General features: G+C 36.5%; 2 protein-coding genes across 2 annotated transcripts in view; one reads left to right on the forward strand and one right to left on the reverse strand.

Annotated features, from left to right (window-relative positions):
* The window catches only part of ADAM10 (ADAM metallopeptidase domain 10), a 39,442-nt gene extending 34,129 nt beyond the window's left edge, over nt 1-5,313 (forward strand). Inside the window, exons 12-16 of the mRNA XM_026045676.1 lie at nt 116-299; nt 1,131-1,239; nt 1,563-1,783; nt 2,496-2,622; nt 3,189-5,313. Of these exons, the coding sequence (XP_025901461.1) occupies nt 116-299; nt 1,131-1,239; nt 1,563-1,783; nt 2,496-2,622; nt 3,189-3,283 (736 nt within the window). The 3' untranslated portion in view covers nt 3,284-5,313. The remainder of the gene's footprint in view (nt 1-115; nt 300-1,130; nt 1,240-1,562; nt 1,784-2,495; nt 2,623-3,188) is intronic.
* Nucleotides 5,314-9,818: 4,505 nt separating this feature from the next.
* On the reverse strand, nt 9,819-24,443 carry LIPC (lipase C, hepatic type). The gene is made up of 8 exons (XM_026045803.1): nt 24,240-24,443; nt 22,788-22,967; nt 20,249-20,366; nt 17,680-17,913; nt 16,083-16,325; nt 12,756-12,876; nt 11,852-12,070; nt 9,819-9,930 (listed from the first exon to the last, which is right to left on the reverse strand). Exons 1-8 carry the CDS (start codon nt 24,441-24,443, stop codon nt 9,819-9,821), a joined length of 1,431 nt encoding a protein of 476 aa, XP_025901588.1.
* Between the last annotated feature and the right edge of the window lie 902 nt (nt 24,444-25,345).

Consider the following 25,345-nt stretch of genomic DNA (forward strand, 5'->3'; position numbering starts at 1 on the left):
ATCCGAGTTGGGTTGAATGCTTGAATGGGTTTGTAGGTTTCAGGATTAATAGACCTGCTGAAATTCTTTGCACTTTTCTTTATATCCTTTTCTTTTTTTTTCTGTTTGTTTTCAGCCCTAGTCAAGGCCCCTGCTGTACTGCTCAGTGCAATTTCAAACTGAAGACTGACAAGTGCCGAAATGATTCAGACTGCGCGAAAGAAGGAATGTGCAATGGTGTCAGTGCACTCTGTCCGGCTTCCGAACCCAAGCCAAACTTCACGGAGTGCAACAGGCACACGCAAGTTTGCCTAAAAGGGGTATGGCTTTTGCAGTCAGGGGMAGCTCTGCCAGTTGCACGTTGCAGGACCCTGCATTATGAAGTTTCAATGTCTGCAGAGTGTGTTGTTAGAATATAGTCTTTTTTTCCCCCAAGGGCATCTGATTTCTAGACTTTGAGCTGGATGACTGAAGCTACACCACACTTTGAGAAGCAGTTGACAAGTGGCAAATKAGCTTTATTGTTTCAGAAAATACCATTTAAAGCTTTTGGAAAGTTAGGCAAATGAAGCTGACTTCATAGTTCTGTCTGTCCTTGAGTATTCATTGCCTTAGAAAATTTCTTGTGGTAAGAATACACATTCAGCTTGATGTAATGAAAATAGGAAGCTACTCTTGCTGCACCCACCTGTGTGATGTGCATGCACCAGCATATAGGGTCACACTGTGCTGCCTTCTTCATTGTAGARGTCATAGCAGTCACTATTACAAATTGGTGGAAAGACTTTTCCAATTATCTATGCTTACTTGGAAGAAAAAAACAAGTAAAAGTTATCCTTTTGAAGACTTACTGTCTGTTGTTTACCACAGTTCAACTTTCAAATATTATTTATAATTTTTGGAGCTTACCTGGGGTTAAAGATAAATTTTCTCTTTATCCAATTATCTGTTTTTTTTAAGCTTGTGGATATACTCTTTTTAATTTGAGTTTGAGGGTTTGTCCTGCTGTAGAATWGAAATACAGAATCTTTCTTGATTTTTTTAATTATAAAAATAATTCTAATGATGCTTTCAGCTATTAAAATGTTATAACTAGTGTATGTTTACATGTGAAATGGATTTTTATGTATTCCTGCTTTTGTCTCAAATAGCAATGTGCTGGCTCTATCTGTGAGAAGTATGACTTGGAGGAATGCACATGTGCAAGTTCAGATGGCAAGGACGACAGAGAATTGTGCCATGTCTGCTGCATGAGAAAAAGTAAATCTGTGTAAATTCTTAGCATGGCTATATCATTAAATATCTCAGGAATTTGTTCATGGGAGGAAAACTTGTATTTTAGTTTTGTTGTAATCTTGAGATTTTACCAAAATTTTTATTAAGACTTGGTTTTAGATAGATATTGCATTATATTTTGTAGGAAGTAAACAATGCATTTTGTTGCCTGTCCAGACTGATAGTATGTAAAAACATTTGTAGTGTTTTGGAAAGATTTGCAATGGCTTGTTAAAGTATTTGCACCTATGTGTTATTACAATGGTATTTTGAATTAACTTACTATAATAATTTTTTTAACTTTTCAGTGGACCCAACAACATGTGCAAGTACAGGTTCTAAACAGTGGGAAAAACACTTCAATCATAAAACTATTACATTGCAACCTGGATCTCCTTGTAATGATTTTAAAGGCTACTGTGATGTGTTTATGAGATGTCGACTAGTAGATGCTGATGGCCCTCTAGCTAGATTAAAGAAAGCGATATTTAATCCGGAGCTATATGAAAATATTGCTGAATGGATTGTGGTAAGTGTTTATTTCCTAAGTGTGATCTAATATTCCTGTATATCAGTACTCACAGATGGTAAATGTTACTGTATATACACAATACTTCAGCATCATGCAGAATATAAACAATCTTTGCTTGAATTAATTGGTGTATAAGCACCTTGATTGCAGCAAGTTAAGACTGACAAGCTGGAAGGAATAGCAACAGTACTTCATGAGGAGTACTGTGTTAGTTCAGGTATTGATATTGCTACCTGTTTTTGTTCTGTTTTTACATTTTTAATTTACTGAATTTTCCCTCTTACTTTGAATACTCACCTTTTTTGTTTCCTTTTTTAAGGAGCTGAATATATTGACCACTAGGATTTTTTTCTTACTGCACGACATACACATTTTCCTAGCTATGGAGAAACATCATATTATAAAGCTGTATAGTCAGCTTTGTGTAAGCTGACTTATTTAGCAATACGATCGATGAGTATCTTAAGATACATTGTATTAAAAGTATTTCTCATAAGAACTACTTGTTTTTTTGTGTAAAAACCCTTGAAGGTTTTTTATTTAGGGTTTTTTTAACTTACCATTCTGAGTAGTGTTTGGATGGCTTTTAAAAGGAAAAAGACATTTAATGTCCTCTAACTCCTTCACCCCTCTTTCTCTCCCCTTCACTTTCCTTCACTCCAAAACAATACAGCAGCAACAAAAAAAAACCTTTTAATATGTTTTTTAGGCTCACTGGTGGGCAGTGTTACTTATGGGAATTGCTCTGATCATGTTAATGGCTGGTTTCATTAAAATATGCAGTGTTCATACTCCAAGCAGTAATCCAAAGTTGCCTCCTCATAAACCACTTCCAGGTAAGTATATCCAGTAATTAAGTTTGTGAAGAAATGTTTTATCCTCAAAATTTTTATCATTTTTATCCTCAACCCCTTTAAAACAAGGGGTTTTACCCCCGCCTCACTTTAAAAGGAGAACTTCAGGGACACTAGTGTGCCGAGACCTACAATTCATTGTCTGGGACTGCAAAGCTACTAGTGGAATTCATGTCAGCGGAACAATGCGTAAAATGTACCTCCTTTTGTTGCAAGAAAATAATATTCATATCAAAAATACAAAAAACATTGAAGAGGTTTTCTAACTCAGATCTTCCTTCATTTTATTTTATGTGCTACTCTTTGTAAGAATCAGTCTGTTTAAAGAACTACTATTAAAGAACTACTATTAAGATAGTTTCTTTTTAAAAAGTTGTTATTCTGTAAATACCACATGCAGTTTAATTACCTCCTTAAAACCTTGCAGGTCTAAATCCGAGGCCTTTCAGAAAATTACTTTTATCTAACTTGCATGAGGAAGGCAACTTAGTTTTCTGGAAATGGCTTCTTCTCTGTCTTTTTTAATAACTTGCCTTTCGTTTGAACAGGCACTTTAAAAAGGAGGAGACCACCACAAACCACTCAGCCACCACAGCGGCAAAGGCCCCGAGAGAGTTATCAGATGGGACATATGAGACGTTGACTACAGCTCTTTTGCCTTGGTTCTTCCTAGTGCCTACAATGGGAAAACTCGCTCCAAAGAAAACCTAATAAGTCATTGTCCCCAGTCTAATTCAAAAATAGAAGAAAAAAGCATGAGATATCCTCAATGCAAGTGGAGATTTTTAATCTTTAATGAGTGAATCTTCAGCTCAAAAAGAAGAAAAATGATTTTCTTGCATATTAGTGGCACAAAGTCCTAGGGAATCGTGATTTTTTTCCCCCCTTCTGTGTTCTTCATTGCTGCAATTTCTTCACTTGCAGGCAAATATGGCTCTAGTAAAACTTTTATTCAAGAATTGAAAACAATATATTTTTCAACTGCCAGACAAGGCTAGGAAGCTAGACCACCTCAACATTGGAGACATTAATTGCCAATGTATATACATTGTTATATGCAGACATGTATTTCTAACGTACACTTGTACTTGTGTGCAATTGTAAACAAGAGAATTGCAATATGGATGTTTCTTTGTATTATAAAACTTTTCCGCTATTAATGAAGAAATTACTGTTTAATTGACATACTCAGGATAACAGAGGATGATGGTGTGTAATGGTCAAGGATCCTGTGATGCTTTACACAGCAGTTTTGAATGAAATCCAGCTTTCTTATCATGATCAAAGTTTTCAAGCAGTCATTTCATCCTTTATCAAACAGCTGCTAAGACATAGCATGCAAGATTGAATGCTCTTTTAGAGGTATAACAGATGTTCTGCAAATTTTGCTAATGCCAGAATGTTTCAAATTTGTTTTATATAAATGGCTGATTTGTTGTAGCTCGGCAAAAATATATTTTAATTTGTTTGATTATTCAATTAAATTATGAATAGTTGGATGAAATATTTCATTGGCTTAGTAGAAAATTCTGCCTGTTATTCAGCCTGTTTTAAAACTACAGCCAGTTTATTTGGGATTTTCAAATATTATTGCAATGTGATAATTAAGTTCCTTGTTCTGAGGGATATGGTAAGTAAGAAGTAGTTTTGTATTTTTATTTTTTAATTTATCMAATAATTGCATTATTTTTCAGCATGATACTGTTAATTGATAACCACTAGAGTAATTTGCCCAGCTACTGTGGCCGAATTAAAATTGCAGTTAAGACTAGCAGCTTTCCCCGACACATTTTTAAGAGTAGTGAAGTTCAACAGCACAATGTCCCATTCCAAAGTTTTTATTACGAATGTAAATAATTGGCGTTTTTAAAGAGAAAACAAAAGATGTCTTAAGGTGCTTACTGCTATGCAGGAGATGAAAGGGGCATTACAAAATGTTTAAGCTTGTGATATATTTATTGCTTGTTTTCCAAAAGCACCGAGCTAATTAGAGACGCATATGGCTATAATTTTCCTGGCTTTGCTTAGGGAGAAAATTTACTAAAGGTTGGACAGGCTTCCTTTATTTGTTTTGTTTTTGTTTTGCTTAAGAGTATAAGGTTTACACAATCATTCTCATAATGTGACACAAGCCAGCAAGGCCAAAAATGTTACAGAATATAATGGGATCTCTTCCTTGTAAACTTGTACAGTATGTGGTGATTTTTTCAAAATACAGCTTTTTGTACATGGTTTAGACAAATTTTGTACATGAAACCCCAGTCCAATAGACTGTATAAATAATTCTAAATGATCTTAACTAGTTAGAAGTATATGTAGTTGCTTTTAAATCATTTAAAATACATTTGTTTTAAGACTGTGCAAAGATTGGAAGTGGGTTTGCATTTCTAAAATGGTGACTTTTATTCAGCAAGAGTTCTTAGTAACTTCTTGAGTGTGGTAGACTTTGGAACATGTAAATTTTTTGCCTGTAATGTTATCCTGTGGTAGGGTTTTGGCAGACAAATGCTGCCCTATTTTATTTTGAGTCTAAGTTAAATGTTTTCTGAAAAGAGAAATGTGCACTGAGTTCTCTTCACTGCAAGTCGAGATGTGGTAAAAGTAAGAGGAAGATTGAGACAACAGAAACGGAATACTACTGTCAACTTCATGTCCACTGTGTTTTATACAGTATCTTTTTTTTGTTCACTTTGGAAATTTTTACTAAAATTGCAAAAAATAAAGTATTGTGCAAAGATGTAAGGTTTTTTGAAACTTGAAATGCATTAATAAATAGACTTGATGAAATCTTCTGCTAAAAGTCCATTTAATTTTTGAACTTTGAATGCACAAAGGAATGTGGATTTTGCTTCCATTTAACTTTTGCCTTTTGCTACTGAGGGACTGTTACTCCCTAAAGTAGTTGGGTGATCCAAATGCTAGGCCAGTGCATCTCCCACATGTGGCATCACACAATTAAACGCAAGAGGGAAGTACTTATTTGTATAACCCCTTAAAGAAAAATTCCTAAAATTGCCTTTAAACACTTGTATGATCATTCAGAATAAGGCTTTCTCTGTCCTTCAAAGTGGAACCTAGTTACTCTTGAGGTATTCAAGCACAGCAACGAAGCTACTAAACRGTTGGTTACCTCATGAAGTAAGTTTCTTTTTGAAGAGGAATACTCCAACTAACATAATATTTCAAATGCTGATGGATGAGGTTTGTAGAAGGATCAAATCTGCTGCTGACAAGGTATTTTAAAACCTTCAAGTTGGGAAGTTGTATTTTCATGTGTGTTGGATAGTTGTTTTGTTAATGAAGTAAGCCTGCTTTTAAAAGCCCAGTCCTACCAGCTAGTCTTTGCTCATTCTTGGGACTGTGTTTAAGAATGACTTGCTTAGACATCTGTTTCCATACTGAAACAATATATGTCTTGATGTAATCAAAACATAGTTGGAGGTCCTTCCTAGCAGTACTTTTTTCTCCCCCTATGACTTTGTTCCCTTGTGTGTATATATGCTTCCCCTCGTTACTTCCATAGCCACTGTCAGGGCAAAAGGCATTGGAAGAAAGCTGAAGCAGAGCCCTATTGCAAAAGAGCAGCATTAAATATAGGATAAGGAACTTTGGGGGTTGAAAGGGAAAAAGTTCACATCCAAGCATTTAAAATACAAATTTTCTGTATATTTCTGATGGATTTTGAGAGGATACTAAAGAGTGCATAAATAGCTTGTCTTTTTGTTAACTGTTATTTGACCAAATGATCCTTGATTATAGCTCTTCGATTAATTCTTTAAAATTTCCTAGTATGTTTTYGAGTGTCCTGTTCTGTGGAGATGGATGTATAGTCAGAATTGGTGTGAATGGCTACAGGATAAAAACTTGTAAGTTAAGAAATTATCATATTTCAAAACCAATAGTGACTGAGAGAATCAATGGTGTATCYTGCCTATTCATTAATRTTTTTAAAAGGAGAGTTTTGATTTKTGAATAACAGAGGTTCAGTATTAYGCTGGGATTGTTGAGAGCATAGAAGGACTTTTCAGCATTTTAAATTTTACCTGCAGAGGCGTGAGTAGGGTTTTGATGGCTTGTAATGCCCAAGCTGTGTTTGGGATGAGGCAGTAGCAGCTCCAATGAGGCACAGGTAGGACTTCCAATTGTTTCATGTTATGTTAGTCTGAAACTGTAAGCCTGCTTAAAGTTCCTGATGTTATAGTAGTTTTTATTCCACTTTGGTGTCGTTATAAATTGGAATAATGATTTTTTGATAGTGGAATTTGCACATGTGTCTTGTGAAAAAGGCATCAGAACAAAGTTGTTTGTTTCTTCATGCTTGTGAGAGCATTCTAAGCTGAAACAGTCAATGTGTTTGGATGCTTATGAATTTCCTTTTTTACRGTCTGTACAAAAATTTATTWTCAGAGAATATACTGGCTTGTTTCTGGAGAATGTTTTGCTTTTYCCCCAAAGCTTTAGTCTCTGAACTGCAGTGCTGCCATTGCTTGGACTTCAGTACCCGGTAGAGATGTGACCTTACTTGATCRCCTGCTTTCTCTGCACTAAAGCTATGAACCCCCCACCCTATACAGCTAGGATTCCTTTATCTGCTTTCTTACTCAAGTAAGTGATACAGCTATTAAGTGCTAATCTTGCCATGTACATGTTTCTCAGTGTTTCAGGGTGACTGCRGGAAAATCAGTGTCTGTTGTGCTGTGAATGTAGGTGTTGCCTCCTATGGATGTGCTCAGAGGAGGGRGGTGGAGGGCAGTGTTGAAATTGTGGCCTCCACAGCTCGGAGGGAGCCAGGTCCAGCTCTGTGTGGCWTTTGCCTTGTGCTGCTTCAGCTTCCAGGCAAAAAGCCCTCCTCTGTGGGCARGGTTCGTTTCAGGGAGCTTATGGATTTCCTAGTCTGGAAAAGTTGGTGATAACAAATGATGCAGGTGTACTTAAAAGAGGCTATTTAAATTCTGCTAGAAATGCTTAGATTAGTAAACAAAGCAACCCTGAACRTGAGCAATAGAGGTGTTTTATATTCACCTTTTCTGAAGGTAAAAGAATGAATTGTAGGCAGGTGCGTTGCTGGAGTTGGACACAGAACACACAGGAATGCTGTTTCTCATTGTGCTGTCCTCTTCAAAGGCCCAACAGCTCCAGTTGCCCAGAAGGACAGACACGTACTTTGCTCCTTAGGACATGCTCTCTCTTAACTTTTTCCCTTAAGATAATGCTCTCCCTAGGTCCCTAGCAATGGATAGTTAGTTGCTCCAGTGGATGTTTTCAGTTCTCTTAACTGTAGCTATGACCATCTGAAGTCTTGTATTTACCTAGCTAATTCAGAGGAATTATACTGAAATTTCCCTCTTTGTGTCTGATTTGACTATTGTACCAAGGAGTTTTGAATGATTAAGGGGCTTGTAATATGCTCTGCGTTTATATAAAAACAGYTTTGATAAAAGGAGCTTTTATTAGAGTTAGCAACCTAGAGTATGGAATTCTTCACTTTAACTGGTTTGGTTTTGTTTTGTTTGTTTTAACATAGAATATAGGGAAAATAATAGAAAAAGAAGAGATGAAAAAATTAACAGCCTTTTAAAAATGCTTTAAGCAGATTCACAGAACTTTTCACCGAAGATTTAAAAGATTTTTTTAGTTTAGTTGTAATTTGCATCCAATTGCAGAACGAGTTTTTTCTTAAGGAAGATGATATTCCAAGTGGCTGTTGTATATATCAGCTTCTGAACTGTGCACTTTAAGGATAACCACTACCTCATTTGCAAGGTAAGTATGCTTCAGGTTCTGTCATGATTAATCAGGCTGTCTGTTTCTCTAGTTATGATTCCTATTTAAATGAATGGTAGCTATTAAATATATATATATATATATAATATATATTCTGAATAGTCAGCAAAAATGTCTACTTGCAACCCTTGAACACTCTTTATTGCTTGCAGGATTGCTATTTCTGCTTAACTTGTCCCTTTAGTTAATCTCATTTTAATCCTAGTAACATCTGTATATATTGATTTGAAAATCTGTGTTGTTACTATACAATTCATGCTTTGCTCTGGATTTTATGACTGTTATACTTTTTTAAATCTAGAACAGTTGAAACAAATTGCATTCAGAATACAGAATTGTAGAAACATAGTTTTAATGGATCTTGTAGTGTCTAGCATTCTCAAATGACAAATGGAATGTTTTTATGTGAATTTTCTTTTTATTAATTTATGTCATAATCTGAAAATGAAAATTGGAAAACATGCAGGAATGTTGCTTTATGCTGTTTCTACTGTGACAAAACAATGTAATTTGATTTTTTTTTAATTACATGCACTGAAGATGTCTAAGGGTTTTACCATTTTCCATTTATTGATGCAATTTTAAATCTTGTTAAAAATACTATACAGTGATTTAAAAATCTGAAAACTCAGATTTTACATATAAAGATAAAAATATGTTTARAAGTTCTACTGAACTTATTTATGCTAAAATTGTTTGGTGTAGTAAGCAACATTATTGTAATTAAATTATTAGTTTAATTAAAGTAGTTAATTTCCACAGGTAACAGCAAAGCATTTGCCAACAAAACACACTTCAGCATTTAAGTGATGTAATTTTCCTTGTCTTGTCATTATAATAGCTAAGACATTTTCTATGTTGACAACTTTTTTTGCTGTTTTTAAGGTTATAAAGTAAAAAGCTTAAACTGTTTGGTAATAAAGTTAACTACTTGGAAACATTTTTCCCTATAAATTATTTAACTCCCCCTTCATTAGTAAATAAATTAGAAAAGCTTTAACTGATTATATTCACTGTTCATATTTCAAAGTGTTTAATTGAAAATGAGACTCTTACTTCCCCACCCCTAACTCCTAGAAAATAAAATATAGTTTCAAAGACTTATAGTAATGATTCATTAATATAGTCATATTTCAATGTTTAATGAGCAGGTGCTCTTTAAAAGCTTTAAAATTAGCATTTGCTATTTATGACTTCACTAACGAATTGCTTTGAGACTATGGTTAAATGAAGCGCAAATTTCAGTTTACCATTGAATCACAATATCTAAATTCTATTTGTGTTTCCATTGTTTCTGAAACTCTCAGGATATTTTAATTCATGTAAAACACCTTTGTATATTTAAAATGTTTTGCTAGATGCATAGTATTTTGGGGACTTTTTTGTGCTCTTGCTCATGTAAACTTTCTTTTTTGCTTTGGAAAGCGATCTTCACATTTCACAAATGTTTTCTCCTGGGCTGGATATAGATGAATGTTGTCAGTGCTTTGAGAACAAAATGTCATTCTAGAGAAAAAAAAAAAATACAACTTGTAAGTATAATGTTACCTTATGTAAGTATAATGTTACCTTTTAGGGACGCTTTCAGTATAAAACACTTGGCACTGTGTTCTGATTTCTCATTTTCTTCAGGACAGGATGTCCTTTTTTTTCTCACTGGTTTTATAGGCTTGCAAGGAGAGAGATATGTGGCAGCCATATATGAGGTACAGAGCAAAGGGAGTGCGAAGTGCATGTACTGGGTACTTGACTACTCTTCTGATTTCATATACAGCATGTTCAGCCAAATTGTGCCCTCGCTGTGCATTTATTCTGTATACACCATTGTGTATGCTAATTCATTGTATATATGAATAACATAAGCAATGGAAATTAGTAAAGGCAAGTGCACATGCATAAAGTACTATTAAGTCTATTAAAATTCTCTAGAAAGCACAAAAAAAAMCGGAAGGCATGTGTTTCCTAGTGTTTTTGATACTTAAATTCCAAGCTTGCTAGTTCTTAGATCCATGTTTTTCGTCTTTCCAAGAAGACTCTTTGTCTTCGAAGAAAATTCTTTTCCTTGAGCATTTTTCACTCCTCCTTTTAGAATCACCTAGTATCTTTCTTTCATGCCCAAGTATTGCAACTGTACTGTTATTTACATTCCCAGATTGCACAGAAAGAAAACAGTATGTAATCAGCAGATTAAATTTAAAATCTTGGCACAAACTCTCATTTCTGATTATAGTGAATATCTAAAGAGCTTTAAGTAGCTAAAGATACTCACATTATTTTATGGTAGTGTAATAACTACCCACTTCAGTTRCCCCCTTTTTTGGGACTCCCTAAGTCACACATAAGTAGAATTGGTGGGTGCTGTGTTACTGACATATAAGCACTGCTAGAGAGTATCTTTGGTGTTAGAAAAATGACTATACCTGGCATAATCCTTTCAGTCTGCATATCTTAAGGTACAAAATCTCTATTAAGGGCTAATTAAGGGTTCTCTAACTTAGTGTSTACTATGCTATATTTTGGCAGTCAGTACTGATTTGGCATCACTGCTGTAAAAATAGCATGGGATGTAAGGAAACAGACTTTATGCCTACAGTATATGTAGYGCTGGATTAGGAGGAGAAAAATACCCACAAAATACCTATTCAGTGAGGATAAAATGAATGAGAGATTCACCACCCCCCAGCTGATTGAAGTATGACAAATTCTTTTTAGATCACTTTGTCATATTTGTTTTCCATGTCTGTATCAAGGAGAAGCAGCTCTGTCATGAGTCCTGCTGCACAGGAGATCTGCAGTGATTACAGCTGGTGTTGGTGAGAAAGAGATTCTAGCAGGGAAAAACACCTTCTGAGACTGAGCTGCAGTTGCAAGGTAAGACATACTTTTCTCATCAACCTTAATTAAAATGCTCATTTAAAGTTTCTCAGAGGATTAAAATTATGGGAATCATTACAAGTTTTGTTATTCTATCTCCTGGCCAAAATYTCCCTGTGAGAATAAGCTGTTTCAAAAGTGTTATTAATATCATCGTATGTACACCACCAGTCAAACTTTGTGGTCCAGTTCCAAAGCAATCAACAGAAAAACAAAGAGACTAGACTTCAGAAGCATTTTCTCTGGAAAGCTGCTGCATGGTGCTACTTCAGAGTTCCGTGACAAAATTCACATCATATGTTTTATACAATAAGGAAAAAAAGCACAATTGGAGTACAAGTTCTTAAATGCCAGTGAAGGTGTGATGTGCTTAAAAAAAAAAAATCACAGTGTGAAGTGATGTAAAGAGCGAGAAAGCCAGGGGCTGTACCTGGATAAAGTCAGCATTTATGTGACTGCTGGGACTTAGATGATTTTATCTCATGTGAGATAAATCAGTGTGCCAAATTTCTGTTTTATTTTTACAGAAAAGTTGCGTTTCCTTTATACTTACTTTTGCTGTGTTTCACCTGCTTTTACTCGTATTGTCTTCACTATAAGCCCTGGTCGACGGGTGCCTTTTGTCCAGGGAATTATAGTTTGAACTGTGTCCCAGATATTTTCCCAGACTGCTGTTCCTTCCCATTTGAACTTGATCATTATTAGTTCACCAATATCAGTGTCCARTGTGATGAGAAAAGAGTAAGTTTTATTCTCACTAATACCTTCAACTCTGCACAAAACAAAAACAGAATTACACTACGTTAGTTAATATGCCTTAGTTTACTTTTTCAAACCAAAGAGGCATCCTCTCCCTTCTGCAGGAGAACRTTGATTTCTCTACTTTCTTTCCGTGTGAGTAAAGTGGTGAAAAATGACAACCTGATAGAAGAAAAAGCAGAAGCAGGAGTTACTTGGCAAAGCAGCAATAGAAAAGCAAGGGCTAGGTCTTTGTCTGTGAGAGCAAAGGCTGACCCACTCTATTGCCTTTGCTCTTGTTAATTCAGAGTCCTTTGTAAGCAATACCCTACATTTTATGGATGTATGGACATCTGCTTTTATARGTATAGGTGCACGCTATACATTTGTGTTTTATTATAACATGCCTTAGTCATGGATTGGGCTGAACATAAGAGGACAGAATACTTAACATTCAAACAATTTCCAAGATTTTCGGGTTTATTTTATAGAGATATTTCATACTTTTCAACTGTGAGAGTTGTGAAGTTTGGGGCATTTAGGGACTATGGATGAAGAAATGATTTGGTAACAATTTCCTGTTATCTCCACTTAGTGACTGCACTAAAAAAGTTAATTCATAGCATTATTATGTAATTAATAATAGCATTATTACATAAATGGTAAAGTTCTAGAGATTGGACTGATTCATAAGATAACAAAACATATTAAGTACTCACARTGTGATGGCTAGATTTTTGGCATCTTCTTTTGTGCCTGTCAGAGAGATGGTAAAAGTTGGTTCTATCTGCTTTTCCTGAATTTCATTGATGAAATRGATCTTGAACTGATAGTGATAGACTGTAGAAAATAATTTGCAAAGTGAGATGATGAATGGTTAGAAAAGCTATAGATTTGTCTGGTAAAATAAATTTGCTTTTCAAAGCAGATATTTGATTCACATWTTTGTTATCTTTTAAACAAGTTGTTGCAATTAAAAATCAACATTGATTGTTGCTGTATTGCATTATCCTTTAGGTTTTTACAGCCCTGTTGGTCTATTTAAAGGATGAGGAAAAGAGGAAAGTTTGATAGAGTTCCTTTGTAGCCTGAAATCTTCTTTCCTGGGAAATATTTCATCTTTTCTAAAGTATATCTGAGAATTTCTGGCAAATCCTCCCTCTAGCTAGGGATGAGTCCTTGTGACTGGACATGGTTAGAGATGTCTGACACAGATTGGAGGCTCTATGCAGACTTTTTCTCTGTGAAGAGTTAGAAAATATCTCTACAAAGCAGATGACTCACAAGCTTTCCTTGACTGCATAATACTGCATTGTGCTTAACATGCRTCTGTTAACAATACGACTTTGTTCAGCACTTTGCTTTAGAAATATGTCAGTAGCGCATTGAGGTTTGGTGGTTTCTAGAAGAAGAGTGTTTAGAAAGTCTTTTAAATTTAAAAAAGACTTTTTTTATGTCTAAGCATCATCAATGCTGATTACAAGAAGTGTTAGCATTAATGTTTAGTAAATAAAAAAAAAAATCTACAGTTAAGAGGCCATGTGCACATAGCAGCTAGATTTGAAAGCTCAGTGGTTACCTGCCTGATGAAAGAAAAGGAATGTARAAGTTTGTATTTACTATGGAAAAGTTACTGTTAAGAAATGATATCTGTACGTTTGACTTGAAAATATCTGAGCAATGATGGCTCTTTATCTAGTTTCAACAACCAAAATCAGCTCTGTTATTTTCTAAATAGCTTTTCAGTGACTGGCACTGCATTTTATACCACAATCAGGGCAGACCATTTATGTTTCTGACTAATCACTGCTACAGTTACTAGCAGGAGTCCAATGATATTGGAGCTCAAATATTTCTATAGTGTAAAATGTGGTTTCACTCTCTGCTTCACAACAGAAAGATTTAGATATCAAGGAAAGAAACCCCAAATCATTTTTATTAAAGGCCTCAGTATCTAGGAAAATGAGATGTGTTTTATCCTTGTCACCTGGTCAAACTTCACACAGGAAACAATTCTGGTTAACCACCAGTGCACTGCAGTTATGTATAGGGTGCTTTTTCCTCCTCCTTTTTCCCTTGTTTCATACTTCTCGGGTAATGTCACTTCTGGGAGTGGCGGCACTGAACTGTTCAGGGAGCAATCTTATATATGTGCATGGACTGGGGGGGTGAATGTAAGTGTAGCATGGGGAGTTTTGCAATGGAAGGTRTTTGTTAGAGAAGCTATACGTTTTTGTTGGTGTTTCGTAGTATTTATTTTATGTTAGCAAAGAATGTGTTTTCTTTTGAAAACATGTTAGTCAGCAAGAAAGAATATGGCTGGTTGTTTGCTGCCAACCACAAAGCAAACCTGGCGAGGACAAAGTGGGTCGAGCTTGTTTACAAATGGCGTTTATTACTGCTCAGTCTTGCTCTGAGTTTCCTTTGCTGTAGAGTCCACTGCGRTAGTACATGTTCTAATAAAACCTAGCCTCCTTTTAAGGAGAAAGGTGAGAGCATATCTGTTAAAACCTCAGGCTGGCAWAGAATTCCATCACAAGAACTATTATAAACATTACATTATTTACTATATATATATTTTGCTTTTTTGGAAAAACAAATCTTTTTGAATATATATGTGTGAGTGTGTGTGTATATATATTTTTGAAGTAGATTAAAATAAACTCCGRAACATAATGTCATTTGATTTGAAAAATGAAATGTCAAGTTTCCTCGAGAAAAGTGGAGGACTGTGAAGTGCAATGCTGCATTTCTCAGATTTCTTCCCTTTGTGCTTCAGACATTTCCCCGGAGGCGTAGGGACCGCTCCATGCCAGCGTCCCACAGGCCTGTTGGGCAACTTCTCTGAAAGGGAACTATTGTCCAGAGCACCGATGGCTGGATGAGTGCCATGGACATGTCCACTTATTTATTCAAAACCAGTTCCAAGAGTGAAAATGCAAAGACATTGAAGTCAGCAGGACATAACAACAGCCTGTAGTAAAATATCTGTATGTACAGGGGGGSCAGAGGGTGGAAACAACAACCAGGACCACCCTCAGTGCCCAGGGCACAGCAAGCAGCATGGCTGGCTGAGCAGTGCAACTGGCAACCTGTGCCGAGATCAAAAAAGACAGGAACTGTGCTCGGGCTTTGGAAAATTCAGAATCTGTGTTAAGCAGATTCTTCTTTTTTTTGGGGGGGGGGGCAGGAACTGAGGGGGTGTTTGTTTTAAGTGGAAGAAGAAGTCTGTCAGATTGGGCTACGTGGTGTCTCCGTGGGCTGAGCGGAGCCTGCCGCAGTCCCTCCGGGCTGCCTCCCTGGGAAGTTTGTGTGGTTTATCCCACATTACCTCCCACAACCGGCCTGCACCCGGCGGCCGTTAGCGGTGGCGGCCGTTAGCGGTGGCGGCGTTAGCGGGGTGGGGCCGCCAACGGTCACTGCACTGTGAGGCGGCGTCTCGCGCCGGTTCCGGCACCAGCTCAGGGGAAAGAGGGCAACGTAGTTCCCTTGGTGAAGGAACTTCATGGAGATCGAGCTTGAGGCACTTTCTTGTAGTGCCACAGTTCTGTTCTTTGGAAAAAGGCGTGCTGTTCTCTTGTCTACCCATTGCCTGAAAAGCTGTAATCTGTGTGTCTTCTCACAGACTAATTACAGGCAAAATTTGGTCATGCTTGGAGTTAGAATTTTTACAGGCCTGCTGGAGCAATTATGCTGCTTTTTTGGCATGGCTGTAAGCCTGCATGTGTTACAGTAAACTGAAATGGAGCAACTATTGCAGGAAAATACTGTTGATGGGGAGCCAGAGCAGCTCAGAGGCTATGAGGCCACAGTGTTTGCTCGATGCAAGGTGCTTTTCCCCACAGCAGTGCTAAGAGCCAGGATCTCCATGAAGGGAATGTGGTTTCCTATTAGGGTACCCACCTGCTGCCATGCTTTACTTTCAAACACTTCTCCACTTTTAGCCTTTACAAGCATCAATAAGTGAGTGAAGGGGATCGGTGTGCTTTGGCTCGCTCTCACACATGGCTCCCAGCCTGGAGACCATGGCAAGTGTTCCCACAAACCTTTGAAAGGCATGTGCGCCCGGGTCTTCAGGAAGAGGCGCCGGCTCTTGGTCAGCCTCTCCTCGCGGATGTTGTAGCCCAGCGTGTTGCAGCGGTTCTTGCGGCAGCTCAGGCACATTCCCCGCTCGAAGGTGCTGATGTCGTTGCACCAGTAGGCCGTGCTTTGCTTGTCCTTGTGCAGCAGTGAGTCGATGAACAGGTGAACTGACCTCTCGTGGGCACACTTCACAGTTTGAGTGATGCCTAGAAAAAAAATGATAGCAGAGTTTTCTATGTACTTGTTTCTGTTTTTGCCAGCTTGATGGTACATATACAGCCTGTATATGTTAATGTTCTTCTCCCGCTTTAAAATGTTATGATTTTGTCATCAATCATACATGAAGCAATCTTACTTTTAAAATTATCCAAACATTGCTGGCTGAACCATCATGTTAGTAAAATTGGATTGCTGTGATTTGCTGCTTAGCATGGTACAGCCTGCTGCGGCAAGGCTCTAAATTTGTACCTTGATTTTAGTGTCCTTGCTGCTCGGGACAATATGAAGTGCAATGCCCTACTGTATGCAGTCTTTTCAGACCACACCATATTAAAGACTAATTTTATTCTGAATGGTAGAGCATTGTTGACTTTTGAATGCTTATGCACTAATGTAAGTTTTATCCCTGTCAGCGTGACAAACCGTCTTGTTCAATTTTGTTTGCAACAATTATAGAGAAAAGGGAGTAAAATATATTAGATATATATACATGAGAAATAAGTCTGTCTTTTCTATCAGTTTTTTTTTCCCTATCAGTATCTTTAAATTCTAGTAATTATTTTATTCTGTAGAATTGGGGTATATAGCAGTAGACTTTTACATGTCTTGACTGACAGCTTTCTAACTCRTGCTTGGCTTCTCTTTTTCATGAGTTTCTGTTAACAAGTAAGGCCTACTTTTTTGTAATGTGATGATGGTTGAGAGAATTTTGGCGGTGCCACATGCTGGGTGAAARGTCCTTATGAGGGATTTTGATGAATTGTCACTGTGCATCGATGACTTATCTCTGCAGTATGTTGCATTAGTTTTACATCAGTCTTTACATTTACATTTAGGTACATCAGAACTGGGCTTCTATATATAAAACAACCTGGAACATAGGCAGTCAGGTCCTAGAGAGAGCATCATCTGCTTCAGAACTTAAGGATGGGGGAAAGGTGAATTAAGGAGGTGAGTAGTACAGCATTGTTTTATTTGATTTGAAATAATTGCTCACTAGATAGATCTGACTTAATTAGAAAAAGTATTCTCATTTCCTCTACCCCCAAAACAAATACCTTTGAAATTATTCCAAAGTGCTTGACAGCAGGATGCTCATGGCCTCATTTTCAGAAGTGCTAAGCAGCCAAAATTTCTTACTGGAGTCAGTAGGAAAAGAGTGAACTCAATATATGTGAAAATCAAATAATCAGTTTCTAGAAAAGAAACTGCCTTGCATATAATGAGAGATAACACTCCCATTAGAAACTATTTTAGGTCCATAGAGATATACAGAGAWTCCTGGAGATACTGTCAATCCAGATGCAATACTTCCTCCCTTTTTATCCCGTTAGTTCTTACCAGTGATTCCATACTGTGCAATGTGGTTATACATGTGCATGATGTGACAGCCAGGCTGAAAGGTGCCTCCATTGGGATAAAAGTCAAAGTGGGCCACAGGCTGTTTGATGCCGACACTGAGCCCCATGTGCTGCTTAGTGAATGTATGAATTGCATCTACAAAGTTTGCATCATCTGGAGATAAACGGTCTGTTGGTGACATTCCTTCAAACAGGGGACCAGCAGGGTCAAGGCCTGCAATAAATGCAATAATCTGTCATGATATATTATAGACATGTCCTTCTTTTACTCCCAAGAAAGAAAACTGAGATAAATATTAAAAAACTGACAGCACTGGTAACGTAATGAAGACATTTATGGAAACAATGCTAAGGACATGCTCTGCAGAGGGTAGGTACATGGTTACACCAAAAGGCAAACTAAACATAAACACTGTAACTGCTACATGCATAAGGACATTGGCCCAAAGAGATAGATGTGTTTGTCGTAGACAAACCATGCTCGTTACTGCTTTGTCTCTTGAGGAATATTTACTTAATTTTGCTCTTTCATATTCTGGAGGTCACGCATTTCAGCTGCCCTTTTGAGGACAGCAGTCCTGCAACAAGATTGACTTTTAGCCTACATTTAGGATCTGAAACTTTAGAAAGCTTCACTTCTAAAGAAGTTCTGCATCTGCTGCATGTTATTTATAATATTTTTTCAACATTAAAAGATTTGAAGACAATTTATTATTGTGTGATAAAAAATAATATTCCACTTCACAAAGTTTTAGTTAGTTCCACTTCTATTAGTTGTAGTTTAGTAGRTGCTCTTGTGAAGTAGTTTTGGTGGAGAAATGGAATTAGGAAAAGGGACTGCCCCACTAGTTTAAAGCTACCTCTTTTTTTTTTTTTTTTTTCCTTTGGGGAAAACTTCTAAACTTCATCTTCTCTGTCAATACTATGGATGAATGAAATCCCATACAAGTAACTGAACAAGACTGAAAGTATAGGCAATATAAGTAGGGATGCCATTCTGCATGCTTTTTTTGTTGTTTTTTTTAGTACTTTTAATCAGTGTGAACTCTTGGAGGTTCTTCTGAACATTTTTTGCTGAAAAAATACATATAACTATTATAATGTTTTTACATATCCATTGTGATGATTTGATGTGCTAATATGGTCTGAACAATATTTTCTCTAGTAATTTAAAAATTATAGCTGATGCAGGTAACCTTATGAGACGCACGGCTTTTATTTTTTCTTCTAAGCTGTCACTATGCATTAGGTGTGGCATTGTATACGGTAGTATTTTCCTTGCACTCAACTAATGCAATTATAAAATTACAGGAGGCTCAAAATGCCGCAATCAAGTGTTCTGCTTAACTTTCATGCTTACTCGYGTTTACTCATGCTTACTCTTCTTTCTATTTTCATGCTTACTCATGTTAACTTTCATGTTTTAGGGATACTCATCTTGTAAAATATAATCCAGGATCCATATAATCTTGTCATAAAGGAATTTGCTTCAATTCACTGTAAAAGCAGTATACTACAATTGAAAGCTCAAGAATAATTAGGTGATTTTCCTTGGCATAATTTTGTTTTTAAAATGACTTGTTAATGATGTAGATATTACTGAATGAGACCACTGAAGCTGAAGAGAAAAAGGTTTGGGGTCAGGATAGCGACAAAGAGAGCCAAAGATCCAAAACTGTTAGCTAACTTTTATTTTAAGGTGTTACTGGGAGTAGATGCAATATCAATTCAAAGAGTAGGCAAAATCTTTGGTTTGTTTTCTAGTCTCTTTGTACATTCCATACATTGTAGTTTGGATTGAGATAGGAAAGATCATACCTAGAAATACTGTGAAAGGCTACTCTTTGAATTGTTTTCTGTAGATTTTCATCCTAATTTTTACCAGTGGGAGAAACTTTTCAACTGTGACAGACTGCTACTCTACAGCTATAGGGCTGTTGAGGGGGGGGGAAAAAAAAAAAAGGGAAAAAAGACAATACAGTTAATTCTTTTTTTTGAACGTACAGTGTGACTTTATCAAGTATGTGGCCAGATTCTTTTTCTGGATATATCACTGCTAACTGCAGTTTTTCTGAAATTTCAGTAATCAGTTGTTCAATTGGAGGAACATACCTGTTTGTTATAGTTATCTCGAGATGCCTCCATGGTGCTTATTTAAATATAGTCACACTTTACCTTCTATCTCTGTACAGGATAGTATTTACAATCCACATAGTTGGATTCTGTCSCTTTGAAGCACACTTACATAGTCTTACTGAATTTAAAGTATTACAGAAGTAGATTAAGGTGCTCATGCATGAGTATTTTAAGTTTCGGAGYGGATGCTGTTGGAAAAGGAGGCTATATACAGCATGGATTTAGCTAGAGACTTTAGTCTGAAAAGAAAATTAAATAGAAACCTTAGTCACTGCCTATAAAGGTCTTGCATAACCAATGCTATCAGTGTGATTAATAAAAACAAGAATTAAAGAGTTTACATTAAAACTACGTAACTTGAGCAAAGAAACTAGTTAACTGTTATTTTTTATTGAAGTTACAACTTTTTTTACCTGTAATTCTTCCAAGCTTGTTTGTACCCCTAATGTAACTGCCAGCAAAGCCTGAAACATGAGCTCCTAGGCTGTACCCAATTAGATGAACATTGCTTCTGGAAAATTGAATAGATTCCTGGAAGACAGCAGCAGCTTGATTTAAATACAGAAAATGTGAAAAATAAAGCTAGTAAAACACTTACTGCAAGCTAGGAATTCTTTGTATTATATGCAGTAATTTTGTATGTTGATGTTGGATGTCAAATGAAGTATGTCAGTCACACAGTAACTTTCTGTCTGCTCTATTCCTCCTTTCCATGCCTCATTGGGAAAATACCATGCATTTGGGCTACTACTTATATGCTTTTTTTTTCAGGTAAACTGTAGATCAAGATGGCAAGATTCTTGTTGCTATTTTTTGCAAGTGATGAAAAGGTAGTGGTGTTGTATGCAACATTCTTATGACTGTGGCCTTAAAGAAAGTCCCAAAGTTTATAGAAATCATAGAAGTTGTTAGAGGTGTATAGAGTGTTTTGCTGCTTTTGTGCTTTTGCCTGTGATGCTGGACTGAGCYGAATTAGAAGCCTGTGTCACAACATTCATTAGGGGTGCTTAAGTGTAAGATCTGGCAATGATATTTCTTGGATTGATTTGTACAAACTGACCTCAGGCTCTTCTCTGCTGTAGGTTTTAAGCTTTTCACGGGACCTGTAAGGCTCTTTTTTTTTTTCCCCTCTGACTTACAGAGAAAAAGTGTGCTTTTATTTTTGCAGGCAAAGCAGTGTTTTAATTTCAATATGGATATTGCATATTCTGGTGGAATCCCTTTGCAGTCTCTGTCTTTCTCTTGTGAGGATGAGGTAGAAGTTGGTAGCCTTTTTTTTTGATGGAGGACAGCTCTTATAGCTTTATTGACAGATGTTATCGAGCTAGAGATCATGCCCTGTTAACTCTTGGACTAAGAGCACTTAGCTTTATTTTTATTCTTGATTAAAATGTTGCAGAGCACTACAGCTTTTGTCACCTCAATTGAGGATATTCCAAATACTCTCCTTCATGGTAAGGAGAGAGGGAAGCACAGCAGAAAGACAAGCATGARACTTGGAGTGAAAGTTGTTTTACCATTAAATTCACTAGGGTGCTTTTCAACAGAAGGAATGTACTTGAACATACTCTCTTAAGTGAACTGAATGTTCTGAAAAGTGAAGGTCTATTTAAATCCTGCTGCATGTTGTGGCRCAAGAGGAGCTGCGTACAGTGCTGTAGATGTCATTTATTCAAGCTGGCACCAGAGAAATCACTGGCTGTCATTTTTATTGACAGTGTGTTTGTGCCCTGGGAACTGAACAAAGTCCACCATTTGATTCATTCAATAATTAAACAGTTTCAAAATATGGCTTTYGGTGTTCAGCAGCTTAGACCGCATTTGAACAAGAGCAAAGGTTTTTTGTAATGCTACAAAGCAAAATGTTGACACTGGTTCTTCTGCCCTCCCCTTCATGTCTGCTGTCCCTAACTGGACATCACATCTAATAACTTCTTTTACCCTTACAATTTCTGTTGAAAGCAGTTTATTTTTTTTCTCTTATATTTGTTACAGATACCTCATCTTTGAAGTGTTTTTTCCTACCTCAGATCTCACCGTATATAAATAAATGTTTTCAAAAAATCTTTATGAGCTAAGAAATATAACTACATTTCAAAACAGAGAGATTGAATTAGTACCAGAGCTAGATGGAATAGGAGTTGCGTAGCATGAATGATTTGAATGAGTGATTCTCATTCTAGTAGTTTGCTTTCTGCCTTTTATTAAATAGTAYTGGCAGTCAGAGATCCCTTGCAGACTCCTGTGTAGCACTTTCAAGTTTGGCACCTAGACAGGTAGAACATCTGTATGACATGGCCACTGCTCTGCCTAGTAGTAGTTTTGATGAGTAGCCACTATTCTAGCATRTAGCCATTACTGTCTCTGTGCCATCTGTAATGCAATGTGTGTCATCCTAAAAGGTTTTCCTTTTCTTTTGGGGTCTCCAAGCTGTTACTTTAGAGTTGTCTGTGGGGAACTGAGATAAAAGATAGGTRCAATGTCATGCCCAGATCCTTCATTAGACTCAGAAATAAAATGGAGATCACAAATGCATTTCATTGAATTAACCACTTGCAAATGACATGGGCATGCTTTCACAGCACAGGGCTCCTCCTCTGGGTTTCTTTCACTGAGAACCAAATTAGAAGTATTATTGAATAGTTGTATGATTCAGATATCATGTCAGCTGTCGGCATACATACTAATGGAACATAGCAAATGACTAGCCTGAAATGATCTCCACTCTAAATACATACCRAAGTAGTTTAGTAAACAAGATTATTTGCTTTTCTGTCTGTGTAATCATTTTTTTATGAAATCATTTGAAGGTTTATGGAAGAAAAAAATTCAATGTATTAAAATAATGTAATTGAAATGGACTGCAGTGACCAACATCATATTTTAGAACTATAGTAGAARCATAAGATATACTTTTCCTGAATAAGCACATTTTGATTTGGTAGCTCTTACCTCCAGCCATTCCAGGAACTCTGCTATCTCCTGTCCTATGTGGCGTGTGTTCTGTACAGCTATGGGATAGTGCTGGTGAGCAAGTGTAAGCCAATCTGCAATGATCACATTAGTTTGTTTGTGATAAGACTTCAGAGCTGCTGCCATTTTCCCAATCCARTCTTCTAAAATCCCATCTACCTGTTTTGTTCAGTTAAAAAAAAAAAAWAATAATAAATTGGAATGAAAAATATTTAAGAGAAAACAATCCGTAGCAAACATTTTCTGAGAAAAGCTCAAGGAAACAGAAAACAGAATATAATCAAGGGAATTTAGTACTGAATTTTAAGAACCTCAGCATATTTCATTTCTGAGATTTGGGTGTTTTTTGTGGATAAAGTCACTAAATTTATGTAGATGTAAAATAGCTTAGATCTTGTGACATGAGCTCTCTCAGTGAAATGATGTTGGTGTTATTGATTTAGCAGAACATCCTAATCTCTTCTGGGTTTTTAACAGAATTTGAGAATCTCAAAGCTGGGTTTCTGCACGTGTTCCTCTAAGAGCCCAACACTTCTGCAYGTGAAACTGATGTGAAATTTGATTTGATAACAATAGCCATAGGTCCATAATTTGACTTTGAGAGTTTGAACAAAATTTGAAACTTTTTTTAATTGGGAAACTTGGCTGAATTAGCCTATGGCAATATTCAGTCCATAGTCAGCTGTGCTGTGTTTTGTGTTGAGAATTATATATAAGAAGAGTGTGATTCAAGGTTTCTCTGACTGCATAGTGCCACAAAGATGCCTTTTACCACCTTCTCTCATGACATTGATTCTAAAGAGAATCAAGTGTTTGTGAAAATGACATATTTCCTATCCTCTCTTTTATTTTCGGTTGAGAAGCTCTTCCAGAACTCCTTCTAACATAGTATGCGTTTGAGTGAGGCTTACTTGGTAGTTTGTTGTTGTTGTTCAATGCCTTTAACATTTTAACTGAAAGCAGTTCAGWGATAATTCATTGATGCTGAGAGCTTTATTTTCAGCTGAAAAGCTTATAGAGAAGTTCTCCTTAAAGGTGTACCTGAGAGAGAGATATAGGGAGATTGTGCACTACTTTTCAGTAAGTCTGTAAATATCTGGCAGTGAACATATCAGAGAAATGAAACTGGTATTTGGTCCTCCTGAGGCACAGCATAATTCAGCTACTTGTTTGAACTGTGCTGGCTTTAAACCAGGGCTGACTATAATCCCTGGCATGGGACTTCCACATGAAAAATTGCTTGTTGAGTGTTCCTTCAGAATCTCAATGGGGAATATCCCCTTCATTATTTCTAGCCATGATTGCTGCTAAGGAAATCCACCACTCTTATACTCCCAGCCTTTCTTCTGAAGTTACTTTTGGTACTAGTATAATGAGAGAGAAAGTATATCAAATCAGATGAAGCTTGAATTAGAAAATGTATGTTCCTACCGACCATCCATGGACTATCATCACCAGAGGAAGAGAGGCATTGAAACTGCATTGGTCAAGAGTCTCCAACTGATTAAACAAAATCAGACAGCTTTCTTCAGTTTGGTCTCTATAAAGTCGAAATTTGGTTTTTAAGTTTTGCTGATCTTTTCTTGTTTGAGTGTGCTGAATCTGTGATTCCAGGGCCTCTGAAATAAAATTCATAACAGTTCATAGTAAGATGAAATCTAAAATCTCATGAAGTTACTAATGAAACACAGTCTTCCATAGAGTGAAGTAGTAAAACTGAAATTCAAGCTATGTGTARTTGTTAATTGCAATTGGGCCTAAGCTGCAAAATTTCAATCAAAAAATAGATCTTTTTCAAAACAGGCAGTCTAGATGTGCACCTGAGTCCGTCTATTTGAGCAGTAACAATTATATGGAAAACATTGGTCTTATTGATACAGTCCTTTTTTGAAAACATATTGTAAAAGCTAGGTACAGGTGTTGTGACTTTACTACTGTTATTGCAGGCACATTCATAGGCTGTTAGCTATGCAGAGGGGGCAAGTTTTACTACTGTGCATCTGCTAATAAATGCTGAGCAAGCATCATTGCACYGAAACAAGCATTCAGTCAGGGTAATAGCTGCTTTTAGAGATTTAAGTAACTGCTTAACTATGAGACAATATCATAACTGATCCTTCTTGTCTGAAAGGCCAAGATGAAATATTTCTAAATTACGTTGTTGTTGTTTATAAACAACATTATATATAAACATTAGCTTGGTAGGTATACAACAGCATTTCCAGAATAGTCTATTAAGTACCTGGGGTAGTCCCATATATGACAGTAAAACAGCAAAAATAATATCTATACTAAAGAAAAGTGAACTAGCAAACTATGGCTTCATTAGCATTATGAATTTAGAAAAAAAACCCACAAATATATGAAAACTGTTGAAAACTGGCATAAAGTAAAACAGCAACTTGTAAAAAGCATACTATGACAGATAAACTCAGTATTGCTTTCTGGTAAGGTATTTTTACTTGTCTGGAAATCTGTGTAATAAATCATTAGTTAAACTACAGAAAATAGGGATTAAGATGGGGCGGGAACTGTAA

The sequence above is a fragment of the Nothoprocta perdicaria genome, unplaced genomic scaffold (assembly GCF_003342845.1).
Source record: "Nothoprocta perdicaria isolate Ctin4 unplaced genomic scaffold, notPer1 scaffold_41, whole genome shotgun sequence".
NCBI classification, from domain to species: domain Eukaryota; kingdom Metazoa; phylum Chordata; class Aves; order Tinamiformes; family Tinamidae; genus Nothoprocta; species Nothoprocta perdicaria.